A 22,246-nucleotide genomic window follows, 5' to 3' on the forward strand; every position below is an offset into this window, starting at 1 on the left:
GACCAGAGGTGTATTGCTAAAAAATAATAGTACCGGAATGCCCATTCTCCAGAACACTATATGATAATGGAACATCAACTGTACAGTAACTGAGACTTCAGACTCACGGTTCATAGAACAATCAGTTCTAGCGTTCAGCTCAGGCGAATCAAAATGTAGCATTCGCACACATCACAGTATATCCCATTCATTGGATCTCTTTATCTAACACATTGTACTTTAGTAAGAAATGTTCAAGTTTCATTGCAAAATTTATACAGTGTATTTCAGTAATTGGGGCCACTGGTTAATCTTGGCAGCCATTTATTTGGGGCAAATCTTAAAAAAACAGAACCCAATCGAGAAAATAGCCAGGGTTTACTTCATTTAATTGGGACAACATGCCATTTAATCGGGGGGAGGAGACCGCAGCACTGGAGATTACCCTACGATTGTCTCCAACAGTACCACGTGGTTTGGTTGGATTTCTGGAGGTCACAACCAAAAAACAATAAAAACAATTAGCAGTCACCTGTTTATTGGGCTTTTATATTAGTGCAATCTTTCATAAACGGATAGTAAACTCGATCTTATTGAATTTGCAATAATACTGGCAGCTGGAATTCTGTGAGTTATTATGGTGAAATGTGTTTACACTTCCGTGGAATCTTCAATCATACAAAAAAATTAATTTTCAGAATCTTCTCTTCATTCCTATTTTTAAAGCTTCTTAACTTGTTACTCCGTTCTCACTTGCGCATATCATGTTACTTATTTGTGTGCACCATGTTCTTTGTTATTGATTGCTTATCTTTTTACTGTTTTAAATTTTAACCCCCACCCACAAATGTCAGTGAACAGAAATGTTGACTAGTTAGTATGTACATATTACAGTACGTATTAATTATTCCGATTATCACGTATCATTTCGTTTTTTTAATTGGTAAGGTAATAAAGTGTAAATTTATGCTTAATACATCTTTACTTTTATAGCCTGTGGATGATATTCCTCCTATTTTCGCTAATTAGAATGGCTGTTTAATAGAATTAAAATTCAATTCACAAACGGTATCACAATGACCGGCGCTTACTACACATCGTATAGTGAACAGTACTTTACTATAGTGAGTCCATCGTAATGTGATTTGATTGTACAGTGAACCAATTGTGAAGTGGGGGTCCATTGTATTTTTAACTTTTTTTACGGGAAACTTTGGATAATTAGGGCAGCTGCTTGATCGGACCAAAAGGCACTAGTCCCGATGTGTCCCAAATAACGGAATCGACTGTATTTTGTTTTTTAATAATTTTTTTAAGAAATCTATTAATGTTAAAGAAATCTATTAATATATATATATATTTAATAGCAATGGGTAAAATAGATATTTTTCCCTCCCCTTTGATTATGCCATTGTTTCATAATATTAGGTGTATAAATTTAATGATTTTCTATTATTAGAAAAAAATACCAGAACGGTGTTCCGGTGCGTTCCGGCCAGAATACACCACTGGTTATGACTATGTTATGTGAGTATTCCAAGTTTTATATTTGCCTGTCAGTTGGCACTACCAAGCCACCTGGGGATGGTTTGCCTTTTGTCTCCAAAAACACAAAAAATTATTAGAAACTATAGTATTCTGTTACTGAGTATAGATTGATGAGACATGATGTTGTTATCCAATGTCAACAACATCATGTTACTGAGTATAGATTGAAGAGACATGATATTGTTGGCATTGGACTTGAATTTCTGTAGATTGGAAATTTTCAGGAAATACATGTGAATTAAAGCTGTTCCAAAGAACAGAAGTAGAAATAATAAATCAGGAAGAGGAAAAGTTTGTTTGATGAGTTTTGAATTGAACTGTTTGAAGCATGTGTTTGAGCTGGTTTGGAATTATTTATGCTAATTCATAAAAACAGCACCTGTAGAAAAAGAACTGCATCTATAGAAAAGGCATGCTACATAAACAATATTGGTATGATAGGAAGTGGAGTGAGTTTATTGAAGAAAGGAATCAGTAATTGGCCTGACTGCTGTCCTCTTCTAGATAGTGTCTAGAAGTTTAAGAAAAGTTTTGAGTCACCACCCAGTTGTGGGAACAGTACTCCATAGCAGATTTGTATGAAGTCAGTAGATGCAACCCAGGAGGTAAGAATATGAATCGTGTATTTTATAAATTACTATTTCTAGAAATATATATCCTTGTACATTTTCCAGAATTACATAATTTCCAGAAATGTATATCTTGAAATGAAGATCCTTGAAATAAGAAGAGAAAGATTGGAATTGTAGAAAATAGTTGTAGAAATTTTTAATTTTGATTTTTTTTAAAATTCTTATTATCCGCTGTAGATGCCTTCCCTAATGCCACACTTCTCCAGTTTATACACAACAGTCATTTTGAACTGTGTCAAAAATCTTTTTTAAAATCAATGTAAATTAGATCAGACTTATTTATTTTATTCAATTCACCTTGGATAGGGATATTGCAGTGCCTGTTATATGCCCATCAGCAAGTAATTGTTTCTCATGAGACCTCCAGATTTACTTCAAATTTGTAGTCAGCAAATGGCTCATGTTTCTATGATAGATCTTCATATGGCTGATATAATAATTAGTTGAGACATGCTCCTTCTGGTCAAGGTGTGACCTTTCTGGCTGTTATCTCATTCCTTTTTAAAGAGATTGTGGTGTCTGAAATTATTTGGATAAACATCTCTTGCTGAGTCTTTCAGTCCTTTGGTATCCTTATTGTTTAATGGCTCAATAAATAAACTTATGACTTACAACCAACAAGTAACTGTGACATTAAAATATCAGCAGATGTCATACTGACCTTAAGCAGAATAGTTTCTGCAATATGGTTCTTTTATTTCCGTACCCCATGTCTACTGATAACGTAAGAGATGTAACTAAACTGGCTGTCTTTTAAAATGCTTAATCAGTGATAGATAGCTTACAGCTTGTTTGTATTTGGTGGAATACTTTTCCTTGTATTTGCTTGTACTGTAATGCATTTCCTTGCATTTTGCATTGTACTGGAATTAATTTACTTGTATTTTCTTGTTGAGCATTAAGCATTACATACTTTGCAGTATGTAATGCTTAATGCTCAACTAGATATAAAAAATAAGTGTCCATGGAAAACCTGCATTTAAATATTCCTATTTGTTCAAATAACAGTTTCTCTTAATTATAATAACTTTTTAAGAAAATGCTAGATATTTTTATCTAAAGGTTTACAGGAATTGGGATGATTTTCAAAGCTTGAAAGACAATTTGTATTGTTTTTCCTTGTCAATGAAGAAATAATAAAAAAGTAATAGTTATTATTTTTTTTTTGATTTACTTTTGTTGTAACCATCCTTGCACTATATGACTATTACTATTTGAAATGAGTATCTCTGTGAGATTTGCAGTTTGATTATTGTACTCTATCAAGGAACTCTTCAGCTCAGTTTTAGGCTTATGTGCATTAATATCATTTGTTATAATATTTTTATTATTTATTATTTTATTTTGCATTGTATGGTGAACCAACTAAAAGGGAAAAAAATTTTTTAATTAAATGGCTATGTATATAGCCATTTCATAGTCTTTGAATCAAAAAACATTATTAATTAATTAATATAATGATTTCCATTATCGAATTTGATATTTGAAGGTATAATTAATCTATTTTATTTGCATTATGGCAAAGGATGTCTTTAATTTCTATAAACATCTTTAAAAATCTTAACATATATTCAACACAAATATAAGTTTAATAAATTATTTAAGGAAATCACTGATATTTTTTTCAAATCACTTCAATTAGGGAGAAGCATTACGGCAGACATTATTACTGCGGTATTTTGGAAAATCTCATTTAAAGCGTGAAAATGCAACTAACAATTCAAGGCACCATTCCCATGGAACAGGAGCTCTTTCTCCTTCAGGCACTCATATTACACATGGTCCTGGTGGAGTGATGCTGAGCCGAGCTGAAATGACACTGGCTGAAGTACAGTGCCACTTAGACCAAGAAGGAGCTTCAAATTTGGTGGTAGAGCTTATTATGAAGAATCCTAGCCACTCCATCTTTCTTGAAAGTGTGGAGCTCGGTATTGCTTTGCTTGGAGGAGGAAATCCTGTAATACAGGTAACTATTTTTTTTTTTTTTTTTTTTTTTATAAATTAAATATCACAACTTCTATAAAAAAAAATTTTGGACAGTAATTTTTGAAATGATTGCCCCAAAAAAGCTGGGACCAATGATAATACTTTCTGGAAGTTGTGATCTAAACACTTATTTTTTTTTTTTTTTTTTTACACATGTATAAAGACTTGCCATTGATGTTTGAGAATTTTCCAATTCCCACATCTTTTGCAAGTTTATAAAGCCAGTGAGTTGATTCTGTGTAAAAGAGCCTGCTCTGTGTAAAAGTAACATTGAATGTTTTCTTCATGTTGGGCAATAAAATTTTGAAACCATGAACAGTAAGTAGTTTGACCCACAGCTTTCAATTCCTGCAATGTACTGTTGCTTTGTAATGAAACATCTGTGATATCTTCTTTTAAATCCTTTTGAGCTGTGTCATAACTTAGATCAGTTTGTTATGCCAGTATTCTGATGATTTTAACAAACTTTACAGCAGTCAGTTAGTAGTGTTATCCAACATTTCATCTGTTAAAACACTGGCTTCCACTTCTGTAAACTTTGTGCAAGAACTGTTTTCACAAATTTTTTTCAGTCAATGTCATAATGAGGTAATTTTTCATCCAGAAACCCTTCCTGGAAGTTCACCTGTTGCTATGTATTTTTCGCTATTTCTAAAGTTGATAAATATAGAGGCAGTAAAAATAATCTACTAAAAATTATCTTTGCACTTTTGTGAACATTTTGAGAAGAAAACAAATGAACAATGTACACAATACAGTAGAGTCCCAGTTATCCGAGCTAATGTGGACCAAGAATAGCTCGGATATAGTCAAACTCAGTTAACATGGAAAATTTTTGTACACTGACCTTGCGACAATGTTCCTCTAGGATCTCCCTCATTCCTGCCATTACGGAAGTACATGTACATACATATGTACTGTAAGAAAAAGAATACATGTATATGTATGTATGCACAGTATGTATGTATGTAATTACATACTGTAATTGTGTTTATGGCGAAGGTAAAGAAAGCCCACACGCTAAGTACAGTGAATTTCGGAGTGGTTTATTGGTGGAACTAGTTTGCCATGATGGCATTTGTATTGTTGCTTGCCCAGTAAACAGACGGTGGGTGTTATTGGTCAGGAGTATAAATTGAATCCCATGGGAACTTGAACCCCTCCCAAAGTGGAGGGGTAATCTGACCTTTTTTCTATAAAATCATGGGTGGACTAGGGGATAATTTGTTTATCATTACTGTATTTTTATTTTGTAATTTTTATTTTTATTTTTAAAGACACTCGCATGTGCAGAACATATTTTGCAATGCCAGAAATTTCCACTTGACTCTGTTCATGATTCAATTAGTTTAAAGTAATCATTGCACTTAAAATAGTACAGTTTCTGTCTTATTAATTTAGATTTAATCAAAAAATCAAGGAAGTTGAAGCAACATTTCATTTTTTTCCCACAAATTTCTTCCAACTTTAAAAGATTCATCGCTAATATTATTTATATACAATTCATTCCGAAACTAATTATGCACCGTTCTTTATTCATCTTTATTCATTAATACACGCCATAATGCCAACCAGTGACTAAGCAGATGTTATCATCTGTTCTGTTCTGTCCATGCACCAATCAGTACATTGTTTGTCACACCTACCTGTCAATCAATATATCGTTCTCAACTTCTTCAACCGACCGATAACATCCACCATCTGTTTACCGAGCAAGCAACACTACAAGTGCAGTACAGCAAAGTACAGTATACTGTACTTTCACAGCTTAACTTTGCCGATATTTTCCGTGCTTCTCGTGTGGGCTTTCTTTACCTAAGCCTGTGTTTATTTACTTGCATAGTATTGTACTGTACTGTACATACAGTATTGTACTGTACTGTACATACAGTATTGTACTGTGCTGTACATACAGTATTGTACTGTGCTGTACATAAGTATTGTACAGTACATGTACTGTACATGCATCATCATGATTACAACATCAGGCTTTAGAAAAAAGTCTTTCAAAGTCTTCTGTTTTAAAGAAGTTCCTCACTTGTTTGTTGCAATGTTTCTCAGGCATCTCAACAATAGTAGATCGGTAGGCATACTCTCATTCTGCTGTTCAATGTATTGCAGTGCAGTCTCAATCGCATTTGGCCCTTTCATATGCAAAATTTTTGAGCCTTCTCCTGGACACATCTTTGTCTTCACTCTCTTGTTTTCTCTCATTCATTCAATCTTGAATGTCTTCTGCCATAATAGGTTCTGAATTTGGAAGATTTTTTACTAGCTCTATAAGCAGAAGATTATCTTCATCTTCTTCTTCCTCAGTTTCACCAAGAATTTTTTTCCAGGACTTCACGAGAATTGATGTTTTTACTTCTTACCATGATTCTGCCAGCCAGTAAATGACATCTTTTACGTTTATGTTTTTAAGGCTTTCAGCAACAGTTCCACCATTTTCGAGGTCTTCCAGGAGTTGTTTTAAAAGTCATCATCTGTAGTTCCATTTCAAAGTCTCCAGGACACTTTGATCTAGTGACTGGATTAGAGACTTTACATTAGGTGGGAAAAAAAAAAATTTTTAATGTCACCATGATGGTATCAAACTTAGTCTCTAATGAAATCACGATGTTTCCATTTTACACTCATCGTACATAAAATAAAAATAAAGAAGCCACACAGAATCAGTAACTAGTGGTAGGCCTGGCATAGTCTAGTTGTCAGGAGCGAGAGTGCATAGCACATGTTCTTTGAGTGGACTGGGGTTCAAGCCCGTGACTACTGAATGTGATGAATATTTGTATTGACGATTTATTTCAAATTCTACTGACCTGACCTGGTTGCCATGCTGGAGTATAAACAGAAAATTTATTTATTTATTTATTTTTTTTTTTTTTTAGTCACAAGCAAAATCACCTGAACGAGATGTCAAACTGAACCCGACAGCTAAAACTATTGAAGTTTCGTGGTGAGTGGGTGGAGGGGGCGCGGAGGGAGATAAGTCATCGAAATTCCGTGAATCAGCACAGCACAGTCTGTTCTCATCACAGTCTAACTCATCATACATACGAACACAAATAACTCTTTAAGGCATCATTTAGCCTTTATGTAAAAATTGAGCTAAGAGCTAGCTTGGATAACACTGAACTTCGGATCTCAGATAATCGGGGCTCTACTGTACTTATTTTTAAGTGATTTGGTGGCAGTATTATAATTGCTGCTGTATACTGTAAAGATACATTGATTCTGTATAATTAAATTATCATATTAGTGATTCATTGGTGAACCTTTCCTAACTATCTTAAATATTAGCATTGAACCATATAATACTAGCTGTACCCATTGCAAAAATTTCGCAGTTGGTAGCAGAGTTTTTCTCTAGCTGTCCTAATGAAATGTAGTCCATGTTTTGTCATGAGCAGGTAAGCCAGTACTCGTCGAATCCTTTCTCATAAATTTTCTTTGGTTTCACCATCTTTCCAACCCCTCGACGTGGGCACCTGTACGTGGTGAGGGGACCTCCCAGTGACGCTGCTGGACTTCCAGTCTAGCATCACTGGGATCCAACGCCCACAGCCCAGGTTCCAGGCTTACATCAGTGGAATCCGGCGTGTTTGCCGTGCGCTGCGACCCGTGGAAATTAGGAAAGGGGAATCCTGGTGGTTGAGGGGCCCAGCTTCAATACACCAATTTGGCCCCTGCTTCGACAAGACGGGTGGTCCTGGAAGGCCCGGCTAGGATCAATCGGCTAGTAGGCTCGCCTGCGAGGGTCAACCGTGTCAATGCCACGCCCCTACCCTCATGGTCCGAGGGACAGGATTCAGGCTGGCGGCAGTGCAGGTATAGTGTCTGGGTAGCCCTGGCGTCCCACTCCCGAGCGCATTTATTGCATGCCGGGTAGTGGGCGTCCCTTTGGGCTCCGTGGTGGGTGGGGAGCCCGGGCACTGAACAATTTATAAAACTTCATGAATCCTGATAAACATATTCCTTCAGGGGCCCCAACCCGGTCCCTATCTGAAAATAATGACGGAGAGGCAGATAGCATTATTGCTACAAAGAGGCAGCGAACCGAACTATCATCAGGGCCTGTCCCAAGGTTCTTAATAATGCATTCCACCAACGAAACACCGATTGGTAAAATGTCGCCCTTTTTTATACAAAAAGGGTTGGATGGGTTAGCAGGTACACCCAAGTCAGTTAAGAGGCTCCGTTCTGGGGACCTCTTGATTGAAACAAAAAATGACAGGCAGTCTGAACATCTACTCCGAGTAACATCAATCGGAGGTATACCCATAACAGTGACACCACACAGAACACTAAATTCATCGAGAGGTGTCATTTCGGAGTGGTACCTTCTCGACGTCACCGAGGAGGAAATCTGCTCCGAACTAAAACCACAGGGAGTTACTACCGTCAAGAGAATCACTGCGCGAAGGGATGGGAAAATTGTTAAAACCAGGAGTGTTATCCTGACTTTTAACTCTCCCAAACCTCCTGATGAGATTAAAGCTGGATACATCAACTGTCCAGTACGTCCATACATTCCGAACCCTTTACGGTGTTTTAAATGTCAGAAGTATGGACATTCTCAAATGGCCTGCCGTGGAGTCCTTGCATGCGCCCGGTGCGGTGCAAAGGACCACAAAACAACAGCATGTTCAGCCACTAAACCCACCTGCATTAACTGTGAGGGAGAACATCCGGCCTATTCAAGGGCATGCCAGAGGTGGAAAGTAGAAAAAGAAATTCAACGGCTGAAGGCAGAGCTAAACATATCGTACCAGGAGGCAAGAAAAGCAGTGAAACCTCTTAGCATCAAAAAACCTACCTACGCCCAGAAGGTAGCAGGGAGGTGTTCGATTGGGACTCAGACGGACATGTCCGTCCCCCCAAAAGAATCATTTACTCCCATTGCACGTTATCTTTTACGCTCCCAAAAACCTGCACAGAAGGACCAATCAGCTGCCACTCCTATATCGGTACCTCCTAATGCTCCACAAGTAACAAAAGCAAAAGAAAAGAATAAGAAAGGGGAAGTAACACCTAGTACCCAGGAAAACATGGATGTTGAGCAGAAGGAGGTACATGATGAGTCAGTTGTGGAACTCTTCGCTGAGGAAGAAATGGACACAGCATTAGCATTAGCATTAGCATTAGTAGAGGCATACGATGCAAGAAAGCAAGCTTATTCAGCATCAGCCAAAAAAAAAAAAAAAAAACCCTCTCCCATTTCACCCCTCCGTTCGTTCGAAATACCTGTCCAGTTGAGCTTTAAATTTGTTTAGGCTATCAACTTCAACAACAAGTGATGGAAGTCGGTTCCACCAACCAACCACCCGCTGGCCAAAGGCAAATTTCCGCACATCTATCCGACATCCGTCCTTCCTCAATTTGAATTTATGCCCTCTGAGGTGATTATTCTGAGAAAGATGAAGAATCCCATTGGCATTGAGCATGCTCAAACCATTCAAGGCCTTATACACCTCTATCAGATCACCTCGCCGGTGCCTAGTCTCCAGACTCTGTAATTTGCAAAACTTAAGCCTTTCTTCGTAAGAGCAACCCTTTGTTCCATTTACTAATCTTGTTGCCCTTCTCTGTACCCGTTCCAGCAGCTCTACATCCTTCTTGAAATGAGGCCTCCAGACCTGTATACAGTACTCAAGATGTGGCCTAACCATTGCCTTATACAAGGGAATAATCACCTCCTTATCCCTGCTAGAAAAATTCCTGTATATCATTGACAAGACACCATGAGCTACTCTTGCAGCTCGTCTGCACTGCTCAGAGAACTTCATATCTCCCTGCACAATTACCCCCAGGTCCTTTTCATTCTCCACCACTGTCAGTGTGGTACCGCAGAGTTGATACGTTGCTCTGGGGTTACTGTTTCCCATATGCAGTACTTTACATTTGTCAATGTTAAACTTCATTTGCCACCTCTCAGCCCATCTGTTCAACCTTTCCAGATCCTGTTGCAGCAGCATAGCGTCAGTAGTGTCCTTGACGACCCTGCCAACCTTTGTATCATCTGCAAACTTGGACATTAAACTTGATATCCCATCATCAATATCATTCATAAACACCGAAAACAACAACGGACCCAACACTGAACCTTGAGGAACTCCACTAATAACATTAGTCCACGTTGAGCAGTGTCCATTGATTACCACTCTCTGTCTTCTGCCACTCAACCATCCCCTTATCCATAGCAGCAATTTGCCTCCAATGCCACACTGCTCCAATTTGTGCAGCAGTCTTCCATGTGCAACAGTATCAAAAGCCTTTCTAAGATCCAAATATATAATATCAAAGTTATTCCCTGCATCCAGTTCTTTTGTGACTACATCATAGTATCCAATCAAATTGGTCAGGCAAGACCTGCCCTTAACAAAACCATGCTGCGTCTGAGCTATAACTGAATTCTTGTCTAGATGATCCTGCAGTGCTTCTTTAACCAGTGCCTCCATTAATTTACCTGGAACAGAAGTTAAACTAACAGGTCTATAATTACTTGTGTCAGCCTTTGATCCTCCTTTGTGAATTGGGGTTACATTTGCACATCTCCAGTCTATGGGTACCTCCCCTGAGTCCAAAGAAGCTCTCATAATTATGGCTAGGGGTTTGCATACTTCCTTTGCTGCCTCCTTTAATATAACTGGATAGATCCCATCCACCCCAGGTGCCTTTTTTATGTTTATCCTCAACAATCTCTCCTCCACTTTCCTCTCAGTTATTACAAAATCATCCAGCTCACTGCCAATGTTTACTTTACCTACATCATTCTCCTTCCTGAATAACTCCTCATGCGTGAATGTAGATGCAAAATACTCGTTTAGATTGTTAGCCACCTGAGCAGGATCCTCAACTGTTGAACCATCAATATCCAGTGGACCAATCTGATTCATCCCTTTCCTTCTCGAGTTCAAGTATGTAAAGAACTCTTTTCTGTTTTTCTTTGCATCCTTTGCCAAGGATTTTTCGTAGTCTGCCTTTGCCTGCCTAATCTCCTTTGTGACTTGGTTACAGACCAACTTATATCTATCATAGGCTTCCATGTCACCCATTAATTTATATGTATCCCATGCATTTTTCTTCTCTGCCACATGTCTCATTAGTTCATCTGACAACCATTTAGGCCTAAACCTTGAACAATATTTCTTAGTTGGTATGTAAAGCCTGGTAGCCTCCAAGATTAGTTCCTTGAATGCTTCCCATTTTGAGTTTGCTGTTGGTAACATCATCAGTTGGTCCCACTGTATAGAATTTAAATACTGTCTCAGACCATCATAGTCGCCTTTACGAAAACAAAAACCCTTCCCTTTACCTCTGATGGTAGTTACCTCCTTGAGTAAATCCCACTTCAACACACTGTGATCACTGCCACCTAGTGGTTCATTTATCTGCAGGTTCTTAATGCATGAAGAGTCACTACTGATAATCAGATCAAGAGTATTGCTCCCTCTTGTTGCCTCACGAACATGCTGGTGTAGAAAACAATCATCCAATAAATCCACAAAAGCCTTGCTAGTGTGCGAGTGACCAACCCACAAATTCCAGTCAATATCTGGGAAATTAAAATCCCCCATTATAAGACTCTCTGATTTACTGGCCCACTCTATTTCCCTGTACAATATCTTATTATACTCATCAGAGTCATTAGGCCTATAGCACACTCCTACTCTCAATTTTGATTTCCCTATGCTTATGTCACACCAAACTGATTCGGCACTGCCCTGTCCATCGATGTCGACTGGCTTCACTTCCTTGGACTTTATGTGTTTCTTAATTAATAGCATAACCCCTCCTCCCCTCCTGTCCTGTCTATCCTTTCTATACACATTGTATTCCCCAAATTCCAGTTCCGCATTACTTATATCTGTGTGACACCACGTCTCTGATATCCCAACAATATCTGCCTTTGATGTTTTGAGCAATACCTCAAATTCATCAAATTTATTTACCAAACTCCTAGCATTGGTGTACACGCAGGTATACATGCACCTGTGTCTATTCTTAGCTACCCTAACACAACCCATGTGTTTACTTGTAACGCAATGACTACCAGCAGTCTCTGAAATATCCTGCATCTTGTTTTTCAGACTTCTGCTCATTTCAATAGAAGCAGTGCAAGAATCACTTCCACCTCTGCCAGTGGCTACTGTTAATCTATTAGTCCTTGTATCCCCCCCAACTAGCAGTTTTCCGACCCACCTAACACTGCCTCGACAGCATCAGCAAAAATTCTTGCACAGGACAGCGTCCATACTTCCCCAGGAAAGATAAATCCAAGACTGACAAAATTAAGCCCTCAGCACCCCGGAAGCCGCCTGATGGACCCACCAAGTCCAAATAATGGCTAAATTCCTACAGTGGAATTGTCGTGGATTCCGGCAAAATACTGACGACATCAAGGCACTCCTGCAAAAGCACAAACCAGTTTGCTTTTGCATACAGGAGACTTATTTAAAGGCAAATGATGACCCCACCATGCATAACATTACCATCATTCGTAAGGATAGAATTGTGGATGGTCCTGCCCACGGAGGAGTCGCAATCCTTGTCGGCAACCAGATCCCATTTCAGCCTTTGCAGCTTACAACTAGCATTGAAGCTGTAGCAATTCGCCTTACAGTGGGGTTCATATTAACTGTCTGCTCTGTTTATTTGCCACCTGGGATTGACATCCCCCAGAAAGACCTTGATGATCTTATCATGCAATTGCCTTCCCCTTGTTTAAATCTTGGGGATTTCAATGGACATAACACTCTGTGGGGTAGTGCTGATATCAATGGAAGGGGACAAGTCATAGAGCATATGCTCACTGACAATGACCTCTCCCTCTTAAATGTGGGAACAAACACCTTCTTCCACATGCCTACCCGTACATTCTCTGCCATTGATCTTTCTATCTGCTCCCCTTCTCTCCTTCCTTCACTTGCTTGGGAGGTAGAGGAGAACCCATATGGAAGCGATCACTTCCCAGTGATAATTACCCTAACTAGTGGTAGACCGTGTCTTCCATTTAGTTTACCACGGTGGAAGCTTGATCAGGCTGACTGGAATGCCTTTCAACATCTGGCAAATCTTGACATCGCTACAGTCAGTCAGGTGCCAATCAATGATGCAGTCGAGGACGTCACAGAAACAATTGTCCAAGCAGCTGCAATTGCAATCCCAAAATCATCTAGCCGGTTCCCACTATTTCCGAAACCTTGGTGGAATTCCGAATGCACAGCAGCAAAAAAAGCACAAAACAAAGCCTGGGGGATATTCCGCCGATATCCCACAACTGAAAATTTAATAACATTTGCACGTGCGAAAGCGCATTATGTACGACGTCAGAGCCAAAGGAAATCTTGGATTCGTTTTACATCTTCCATAACTCAGGCTGCTAGCTCAAAAGTAGTCTGGGATAAGATCCGGAAAATGAAGGGAAAATATCCACCATGCCCTTCTGTGATCCTCGAGCATAACGGATGTCCAATTGCAGATCGAACTGCAGTAGCAAATACTCTAGGGGAAACATTTGCAAAAATATCTGCACTAACATCTTTTCCCACAGAGTTTTGGCCCTGAAAGAGAAAAATGAGAAAAACCCCCTGAACTTCTATTCAAAAGGGCTTGAATCGTATAACAAGCCCTTTTCACAGGAGGAGTTAAATGCTGCACTCTTTCTCACGCACGCAAGTGCTGTGGGGCCCGATGACATCCACTACGAAATGGTAAAACACCTCACACCACAATGTAAGGATCACCTTTTAATTCTGTTTAACAGAATTTTTCTTAATAAACAATTTCCGGATTCCTGGCGGAAAGCAATCGTTCTTGCCTTCCCAAAACCAGGAAAGGATCCTAGCAATCCAAGTAATTATCGTCCTATTGCTCTGACAACCTGTTTGTGCAAAGTCCTGGAAAGAATGGTTAATGCACGCCTCGTATGGTATTTAGAAACAAATGGTCTGCTTTCCAGGACACAGTGCGGCTTCCGAAGAAATAGATCCACTCTGGATCATTTAATCCGATTGGAAACGTCCATTCGTGATGCTTTTATTAAATCCGAGCATTTGGTAGCAGTTTTCTTTGATATTGAAAAAGCGTACGACACAGCCTGGCGATTTGGAATTTTAAAAGACCTCTATAACTTTGGTCTTAGAGGTAACCTTCCTGTTTTTATTAAAAACTTTCTTTCGAATCGCCAATTTCAAGTCCGTTTAGGATCCACCCTCTCTCGAGTCTTCTCTCAGAGGGAGTCCCACAAGGATCCGTTCTAAGTGTTACGCTTTTCGCAATCAAAATAAACTCTATCGCAGAACAACTTCCACCCACTGTAAGCAATGCCCTCTATGTAGACGACTTTGCTATATTTTATAATTCATGCAATATGAGGGTCATTGAAAGGCAACTGCAGAAAACCATTGATCATCTTACAGCTTGGTCTTTGGCTAATGGGTTCAGATTTTCATCACAGAAGACTGTTTGTGTACACTTCTGTCGCAAACGTAATCTTCATCCTGACCCAGAATTAACGCTTGGGCAAAATAACATCCCAGTTGTAGCAGAATTCAAATTCCTTGGACTTATTTTCGACAAAAAGCTAACATTTTTACAACACATTCGTCAGCTGAGGACAAGATGTGTCAAAGGGCTTAACATCCTTCGTGCCCTTTCATCAACTTCATGGGGCACAGATCGTTCTACCCTTCTTCGCCTTTACCGAGCACTTGTCTGTTCCAAACTCGACTATGGGTCTCAGGTTTATGGTTCTGCTAGAGATAGTGCACTTCGGTAGTTAGATCCAATCCACCATCAAGCCATCCGGACAGCCACTGGAGCATTTCGCACATCTCCTGTCCAAAGCCTTTACGTTGAAGCAAATGAACCATCTCTGTCTCTTCGACGTAAGCAGTTGTCCTTACAGTACGCCTTTAAATTAAAATCCCTGCCCGATCATCCCACGTGGCCATCCGTTTTTGAGCCGCGCTGGGAAAACCTCTACAACACCCGTCGGACTGCCAACAAACCTTTTGGTATTCGCATTCAAGGGCTGCTGAATGAGCTCAACTTGTCGGTAGACAACGTTGCCCAGTCACCAAGGCAATTCTTTCCACGCTGGCATGCTTATTTTCCAACTTGCGACTTCTCCCTTAAGATCTGGGAGAAGGCTACGACACCGCCATCTGTCTACCAGCAACTCTTTGCATCACATAGACAGCAGTATTCTGACTTTCTGCCAATCTATACAGATGGCTCAAAGTTAGAATGTCATGTGGGATCTGCTGTTGTGTTCCCTCACAAAACATTATCCTATAAGATCCCACAAGTAACTAGCATCTATACTGCTGAGTTGCATGCAATACAATCAGCCCTAGATCACATTAAAAATCGCGACTACCAGAGGTATATGATTTATTGTGATTCATCAAGCGCGTTACAGGCTCTGGTATCGGTGAGTTTTAACCCTCATCCGATCCTGTCCAGGATCCGGCAGATTCTTTTTTCTCTCATAGAATTGGAATATGATATTCGCTTTTGCTGGATCCCAAGCCACATTGGGATCCGGGGAAATGAATCGGCTGATGCCGCTGCGAAATCAGCCATTTCCCTGGATAAGCATTGTCTGTCAGTCCCCTATACAGACTACAGGCAAATAATACGTTCTAAATTACTCTCCCAATGGCAAGATTCTTGGCACGGACAGGCCACAAATAAATTATATTGCATTAAGCCTGTAATTGCGCAATGGCAGTCCAGTCTACGCAGGGACCAAAGAGAGGAAGTTGTTCTTGCTCGGCTCCGCATAGGTCATAGTCATCTAATGCATTCCTACTTGCTGAGGGCGGATGACCCACCTATATGCGAGATATGTAACGTAATTTTAACCGTCAGTCACATTTTTGTAGAATGTCCTGTTTTTTTTGAAGCACGACGCTTGTGTTTTACTGATTTTAATAATTTGACTGAGCCATTTACACTCAGTCAGATAATATGTGACAGAGACAATATGACTGACGTTTTTAACTTTTTACAATTTATTAATGTTTATACAAAGATCTAAGTTTTATGCTTTTACTTTTATACCTTTTTAAACATAATAATTAATTGTTTGACGTGGTAGCCTTTGCTACCAAAATGTTTAATAAGATTTTAAATTTGTCTTGGCGCATTATGGCCTTAGCTGCCAATGCGCCATTAAAAACCAAACCAAACCAAACCAAACCATCCCATCTTTCCAATTATTCAAAATGTGCATGTTGTGTGCGTTTTATTTTTTCCCATTTTTTCTGCACACCTAGGAAGGTGTGCAGAAAAAAGTTCTGCACACCTTCCTAGGTTTAATTGGGACCACTTTTGGCCCAATCGGTAAAGCCTATAATTCACAATGGCGGTCTCAAGAAAATGGCTTCTGTATTAATACAGCCACTCCCTGACTTACGTAAGGGTTGTCTTCCGTGGAACTCGACGTAAGTCAAAATTTAATTAAGTCGGAATTTCCCTAAATGCTTATGCAGCACTCGCAACTATGTGTGCTGAATTTGATTGAAGCAAAAAAGAAATGTTCAACGGACATGTAAATAGAATTATTTATTCAATTTTATTTTATCTCATGCGCAGGAAAAATGACAAAAGTGCACAAAAATTGCAAAATTATAAAATTGTAAAAAAGATCCTTTAACATGTTCTTTTATACGTGCACTGTCCTTTAAAATAGTATTCACTGTTCAAGCAGTGAGACCTAATTCCTGTGCAATAAGTTTTGTCCTGCTTCATTTCATTTTCTTATTCATCTTCATTTCTTCTTTTTAATTCTTTTTTCTTCATCTTCATTTCTAAAATCAATTTTTTTTTCGTTTCCTAGCCCTGCCACCACTTCCACTTTCTGTTGTTTGCTTTCCCTTCACCATTGTAATAAGTAAATAGTAATGAAGAGAAGATTCTGAAAATTTATTTATGTTTTTTTTATATGATTGAAGATTTCAGTGAAGGGGAACACATTTCACTATAATACCAAAACATAAAAACAACAGAATTCCGGTTATCGGTATTATCACAAATGCAATAAGATCTAGTTTACTAACCCATTTGTAATTAGATGCACTAACAAAAAAGCCCAATAAACCAGAAACTGCAAATTGTTTTTATTGTTTTATGGTTGTGACCTCCAGAAATGTGCGTTAGAAAAATATCAAAAATTCATTCAAAATTGATTCTTGTAATAGAACATATGATAATGACAAAAAAGTAGTGGTTTCCATTATAAAAATGATCTTTTAGAGAGAAAATAGTTTGGCTATATAGCAAAAATTTCAAATTCTGAATTCTTGGAACAAATTACCAAAAAAAAAAAAAAAAAAAAGAGGTTGAGGCTTATGAGCCTCAACATATGAGCCTTATTCATCTTATTAGATGGAAATATGTTCTGCCAATCAACTACCTGCTGGCTAAAGGCAAACTTGCACACATCTATTCTACAACTGTCTTTCCTCAATTTGAATCTATGCCCCTTCAGGTTCTTAATCTGAGCAAGTGGAAGTGTCCCGTCAGCATTGAGCCTGCTCAAACCAATCAAGGCCTTATACACCTCGATCAGATCACCTCACAGGTGTCTAGTCTCCAGATGCTGCAACTTGCAGAACTTAAGCCTTTCTTTGTAAATGCACCGCTTTGTTCCCCTCACCAATCTTGTTGCCCTTCTCTGTACTCGTTCTAGAAACCTTCTTCTACATCCTTCCTAAAATGAGGCATCCAGACCTGTTATACAGTACTAGAGGTGTGGCCTGACCATTGCCTTATACAAATGGATAATCACCTTCTTATCACTTCTAGCAAAATTACTATATATTGACAAAACTCCATGACCTGCTCTGGAAGCCCGTCTGCACTGCTCAGAGAACTTCATATCTGACTGCACGTATGCCTCCAGGTCTTTTTCATTCTCCACACTCCTTGAGTGTAGTACTACACAGTTGGTATGTTTCTCTTGGGTTACTGCTACCCATATGGAGTACTTTGCATTTGTCAATGTTAAACTTCAGTTGCCACTTCTCAGCCCATCTGCCTAACTTTTCTAGATTCTGTTGCAGTAGCATACTGTCTTTACTGTCATTAACAACCCTGCTAACCTTTGTATCATCTGCAAACTTGGACATTAAGCCTGATATACCTTCATTGATAAATACACAAAACAACAATGGGCCCAGCATCGAACTCCGTGGGACTCTGCTGCTAACATTAGTCCATGTAGAGCAGTGTCCATTTATTACCGCTCTCTGCCATTTCCCACTCAACTATCCCTTTATCCATTGCAGTAACTTGCCCTTAATGCCATGTTGCTCCAAGTGTACAGCAGTCTTCCATGTGCAACAGTATCAAAAGCTTTCCTGAAATTCAAGTATATAATATCAAAATTATTTTTTGCATCCAGTTCCTTTGTGACCACATCGTAGTATCCAATCAAATTGATCAAACAAACCTTCCCCTTAACAAACCCATGATATGTCCGAACTATTACTGCTGTCATGTCTAGGTGATCCTATATCACCTCTTTAACCAGTGACTCCATTATTTTCCCTGGAACAGAAGTTAAACTAACAGGTCTTTTTTTTTTTTTTTTCTTTTTGTGTCACCCTTTGAACCCCCTTTATCAATTGGGGATTCATTTGCCCATCTCCAGTCCATGGGGACCTCCCCTGATTCTAAGAATGCTCTCATAATTATGACTAAGGGTTTGCTTTTTTTTTTTTTTTTTTTTTTTTTTGTGAGAACCCCAAACACGAGAGGTATTATAACCTATAGTACTTAGTACCGTGCTTGGGTTGGAGGTTGAGAAGACGAAAGAAGATATTTGTTGATATTGGACTTGAACTTCTGTAGATTGTAATTTTCAGGAAATATGTATGAAGGAAGGTTGTTCCAGAAAACGACAGTTGAATGAATAAATGAGGAAGATGAAAACTTGGTTCTGTGGGTTTGAAGTTGGACAGTAAATGGATGTTGGCTGGTGGCGGCACGTGTTCGGACTGTTTTGAAAGAGAGAGCGGGAATTATAGAAGCCAATTCAGAAGAACAGTGCCCATGGAAATATCTGTAGAAGAGGCATGCAGCAGAAACAGTGCGTCTATGAGAAAGCGAGGGGAGAGACTCTGTTAGAGATGAATCATTAATTAACCTAACTGCCCTCTTCTGAATGGAATCAAGAAGCCTGAGAGAGGTTTTGGGGGCACCACCCCAGATGTGGGAACAATATTCCATGGCAGGGCGGATTTGCGATTTATACAGAGTGAGCAGCTGTTTGGGAGAAAAGTAACGCCGAGAGCGAAAGAGAAAACAAGTTTTTTAGATGCAGAGGAAGCAATATTTGTAATGTGCTTGTGCCAAGAGAGATTAGAAGTCAGGGTAATCCCCAAAAGAGAAATATCAATTTGCCTAGAAATCGCAGTGTCACTAAAGATAAGCATAGGAGCAGAAGAATCCTTTTTGCGAGATTTAAGACAAGATTGAGTTTTAGAAGGGTTGAAATCAATTAAGTTGTTTTTGCCCCACTGGAGAATTACCTGAAGATCGGCATTTAAGGAATTGGCAGCAGATTTTCGAGAACTTGAAGCTGATTGAGTTGGACAAGGTTTCTCAAAATGGAAAGTTGAATGCAATGTGCTATCATCGGCAAAACTCTGGATAGGATTTCCAGTCAATGGAAGAAGGTCATTAATATACAAGAGGAAAAGAGTGGGGGAAAGAACTGAATTGGGGGACACCGGCATTAGTGGAGAAGTTAGAAGACAGAGAGCCATCTACCATCACCCTCAGTGAGCGATCAGAGAGAAAACTGGATAATCAATTACTAAAAACAATTGGCAAACCATAAGATGGAAGCTTGTTTAGCAGACCTTTATGCCAAACACGATCAAAAGCCTTTGAGATGTCAAGAGCAACTACATATGTTTCACCGAACCTTTCCATTGAATTAGTCCATAAATGGGTAACATAAGCCAGAATATCACCAGTGGATCGACACTGACGGAATCCATACTGGCGATCGTTGATCAGACGGAAGGTTTCTAGGTAGTTTAAGAGTTGGTGGTTAATTGATTTCTCCATTACTTTAGAAAGAGTAGAAGTAATTGCAATGGGACGATAATTGGATGGGAGGGATTTGTCACCCTTTTTAGGAACTGGCTGGATATGAGCAAATTTCCAAGCAGAAGGGAAAACACCTTTGGAATAAGAAAGTGAAAAAAGGCGGCAAAGAATAGGAGTAAGTTCGGGAGCACAGGTTTTGAGAACAAGTGGAGAAATACCATCAGGACCTGGAGCTTTCTTAGCATCAACATTCATCAAAATCCTTCTGATATCCTTTTGACGGAAGACCACGGGAGGCATTGAATGGAGTGTGTTAGGAATGGTGGGAGGTGTTTTACCAAGATCATTAATACATGAGCTCGAAGAAAAATGGGATGCTAGCAGGTCAGCTTTATCCTTGGCTGAAGTGACAACAGAACCATCTGGTTTCGACAGAGGTGGGAGCAGAGATGGGCAAAAGTTGCGGCCAATAGCTTTTGCAAGAGACCAGAATGCTCGGCTACCATTAGGGCAAGAAGCAGGTTTTCTACTCTTAGTATGTTCAAACTCTAGTTTGGACTGATTAATAACTGCTTTACAATTGTTGCGAGCTTTGGTGTAGGCAGAAAATGAAACTGAAGAATTAGAAACAAGCCAATTACGATATGCAACGTTCTTCTCTTGGACAGCCTTAGCACATTTATTGGAAAACCAAGGTTTAGATAAAGGACGAGATTTTAAAGTGGAGTGTGAGATAAAGGATTCCATTCCTGCAAGAATAATTTCACTGACACGATCTGAGCAAACGTTGACATCAGAAGTTTTGAAACAGTAATCAGACCAAGGAAAAGAAGAAAAGAAGTCTCGCAGGTCATCCCATTTTGCATTCTTGTAATGCCAAACAATATGAGGTTGGGAATAGCCATGAGATAAAGGTTGTATTGGAGAAGAGACAATCACCAAGTTGTGATCTGAAGTACCTAAAGGACCTCTCACTTCAACCTTGTACTTAGAAGGGTTGTTTGTGAGAAAAAGATCAAGCGTATTGGCTGTATGATTAGGATTATCCGGTATTCTTGTAGGTAAATGAACAATCTGTGCTAGGTCATTAGTAATTGCAAAAGCCTCAGCATCTTGACCTGCTGGGTCGGTGTGACTAGAAAACGGAAGCCAGCTGGAGTTGTGAACGTTAAAATCACCAAGGAAAATTACCTCATTGTTAGGAAAGTTGGACTGGAGAAAGTCAAGTTGCAAAGAGAGGAAGTCAAAGAGCTCCAAGTGATTAGTCGAGTTGGGAGAACAGTAGAGACAACAGATGAATTTTACACAATGAGGTAGAGAGATTTTAAGCCAGAGAAGATCAAAGAGAGGAGATTCCAAATTGCCAAGTCTCTGACAGGGAATATCACAACGGACATATGCACAAGTACCACCTTTGAGGCGAAAGGAATCATACAGCAAATAATTTGGACATCTGAGATGAGCAGTAGTTGAATCAACTGATAACTGAGATTCAGTCAGAAAAAGTACATGGGGTTTGGAAGACTGCAAGTGGAAATGGACATCGTTGAGATTAGAATTGAGACCACGTATATTTGTGAAATGAATTAGGAAGTCCTTGGGAGGTTTAGATCTTTTCGCAGATAAGCTTGCTCTATTATTTTGACAATTCATGGTGTATTCAATAGTAAGAAAAAGTGGGTGGGACATGCTGTATGAAGTAATGAAATTTTTGGATATGGCGTACATGTGGTAAGAATATACCCAGATTCTTGACATTACGTGGCCTCGACAATGCTCCCCGCATACACACTACTCGGACTCCCTCCAGTCACTATCACTTGCTTACTATCGCTTACTTCCCTTGCTGCCTTCTACATTATAACTGGATAGATTCCATCTGCCCCGGGTGCCTTTTTTATGTTTAACTTCAACAATTTCTCCTCCACTTTGCTCTGAGTATTACAAAATCACTTAGCTCTCTTTACTATATTTATGATACACATTACGATATTTTAACGATACCTCCATTTATTCCTACAGGAGGCAAAATT

At 39.2% G+C, this 22,246-nt stretch overlaps 1 protein-coding gene across 1 annotated transcript in view; it reads left to right on the forward strand.

Moving 5' to 3' along the window:
* Itpr (Inositol 1,4,5,-trisphosphate receptor) overlaps positions 1-22,246 on the forward strand; it is a 1,293,714-nt gene that overhangs the window by 853,646 nt on the left and 417,822 nt on the right. Inside the window, exon 38 of the mRNA XM_090387283.1 lies at positions 3,802-4,125. Coding sequence (XP_090243409.1) covers positions 3,802-4,125 — 324 coding nt within the window. The remainder of the gene's footprint in view (positions 1-3,801; positions 4,126-22,246) is intronic.

The sequence above is a fragment of the Mastigoproctus giganteus genome, chromosome 13, assembly GCF_048544385.1.
Source record: "Mastigoproctus giganteus isolate SK-2022 chromosome 13, ASM4854438v1, whole genome shotgun sequence".
Lineage (NCBI taxonomy): Eukaryota > Metazoa > Arthropoda > Arachnida > Uropygi > Thelyphonidae > Mastigoproctus > Mastigoproctus giganteus.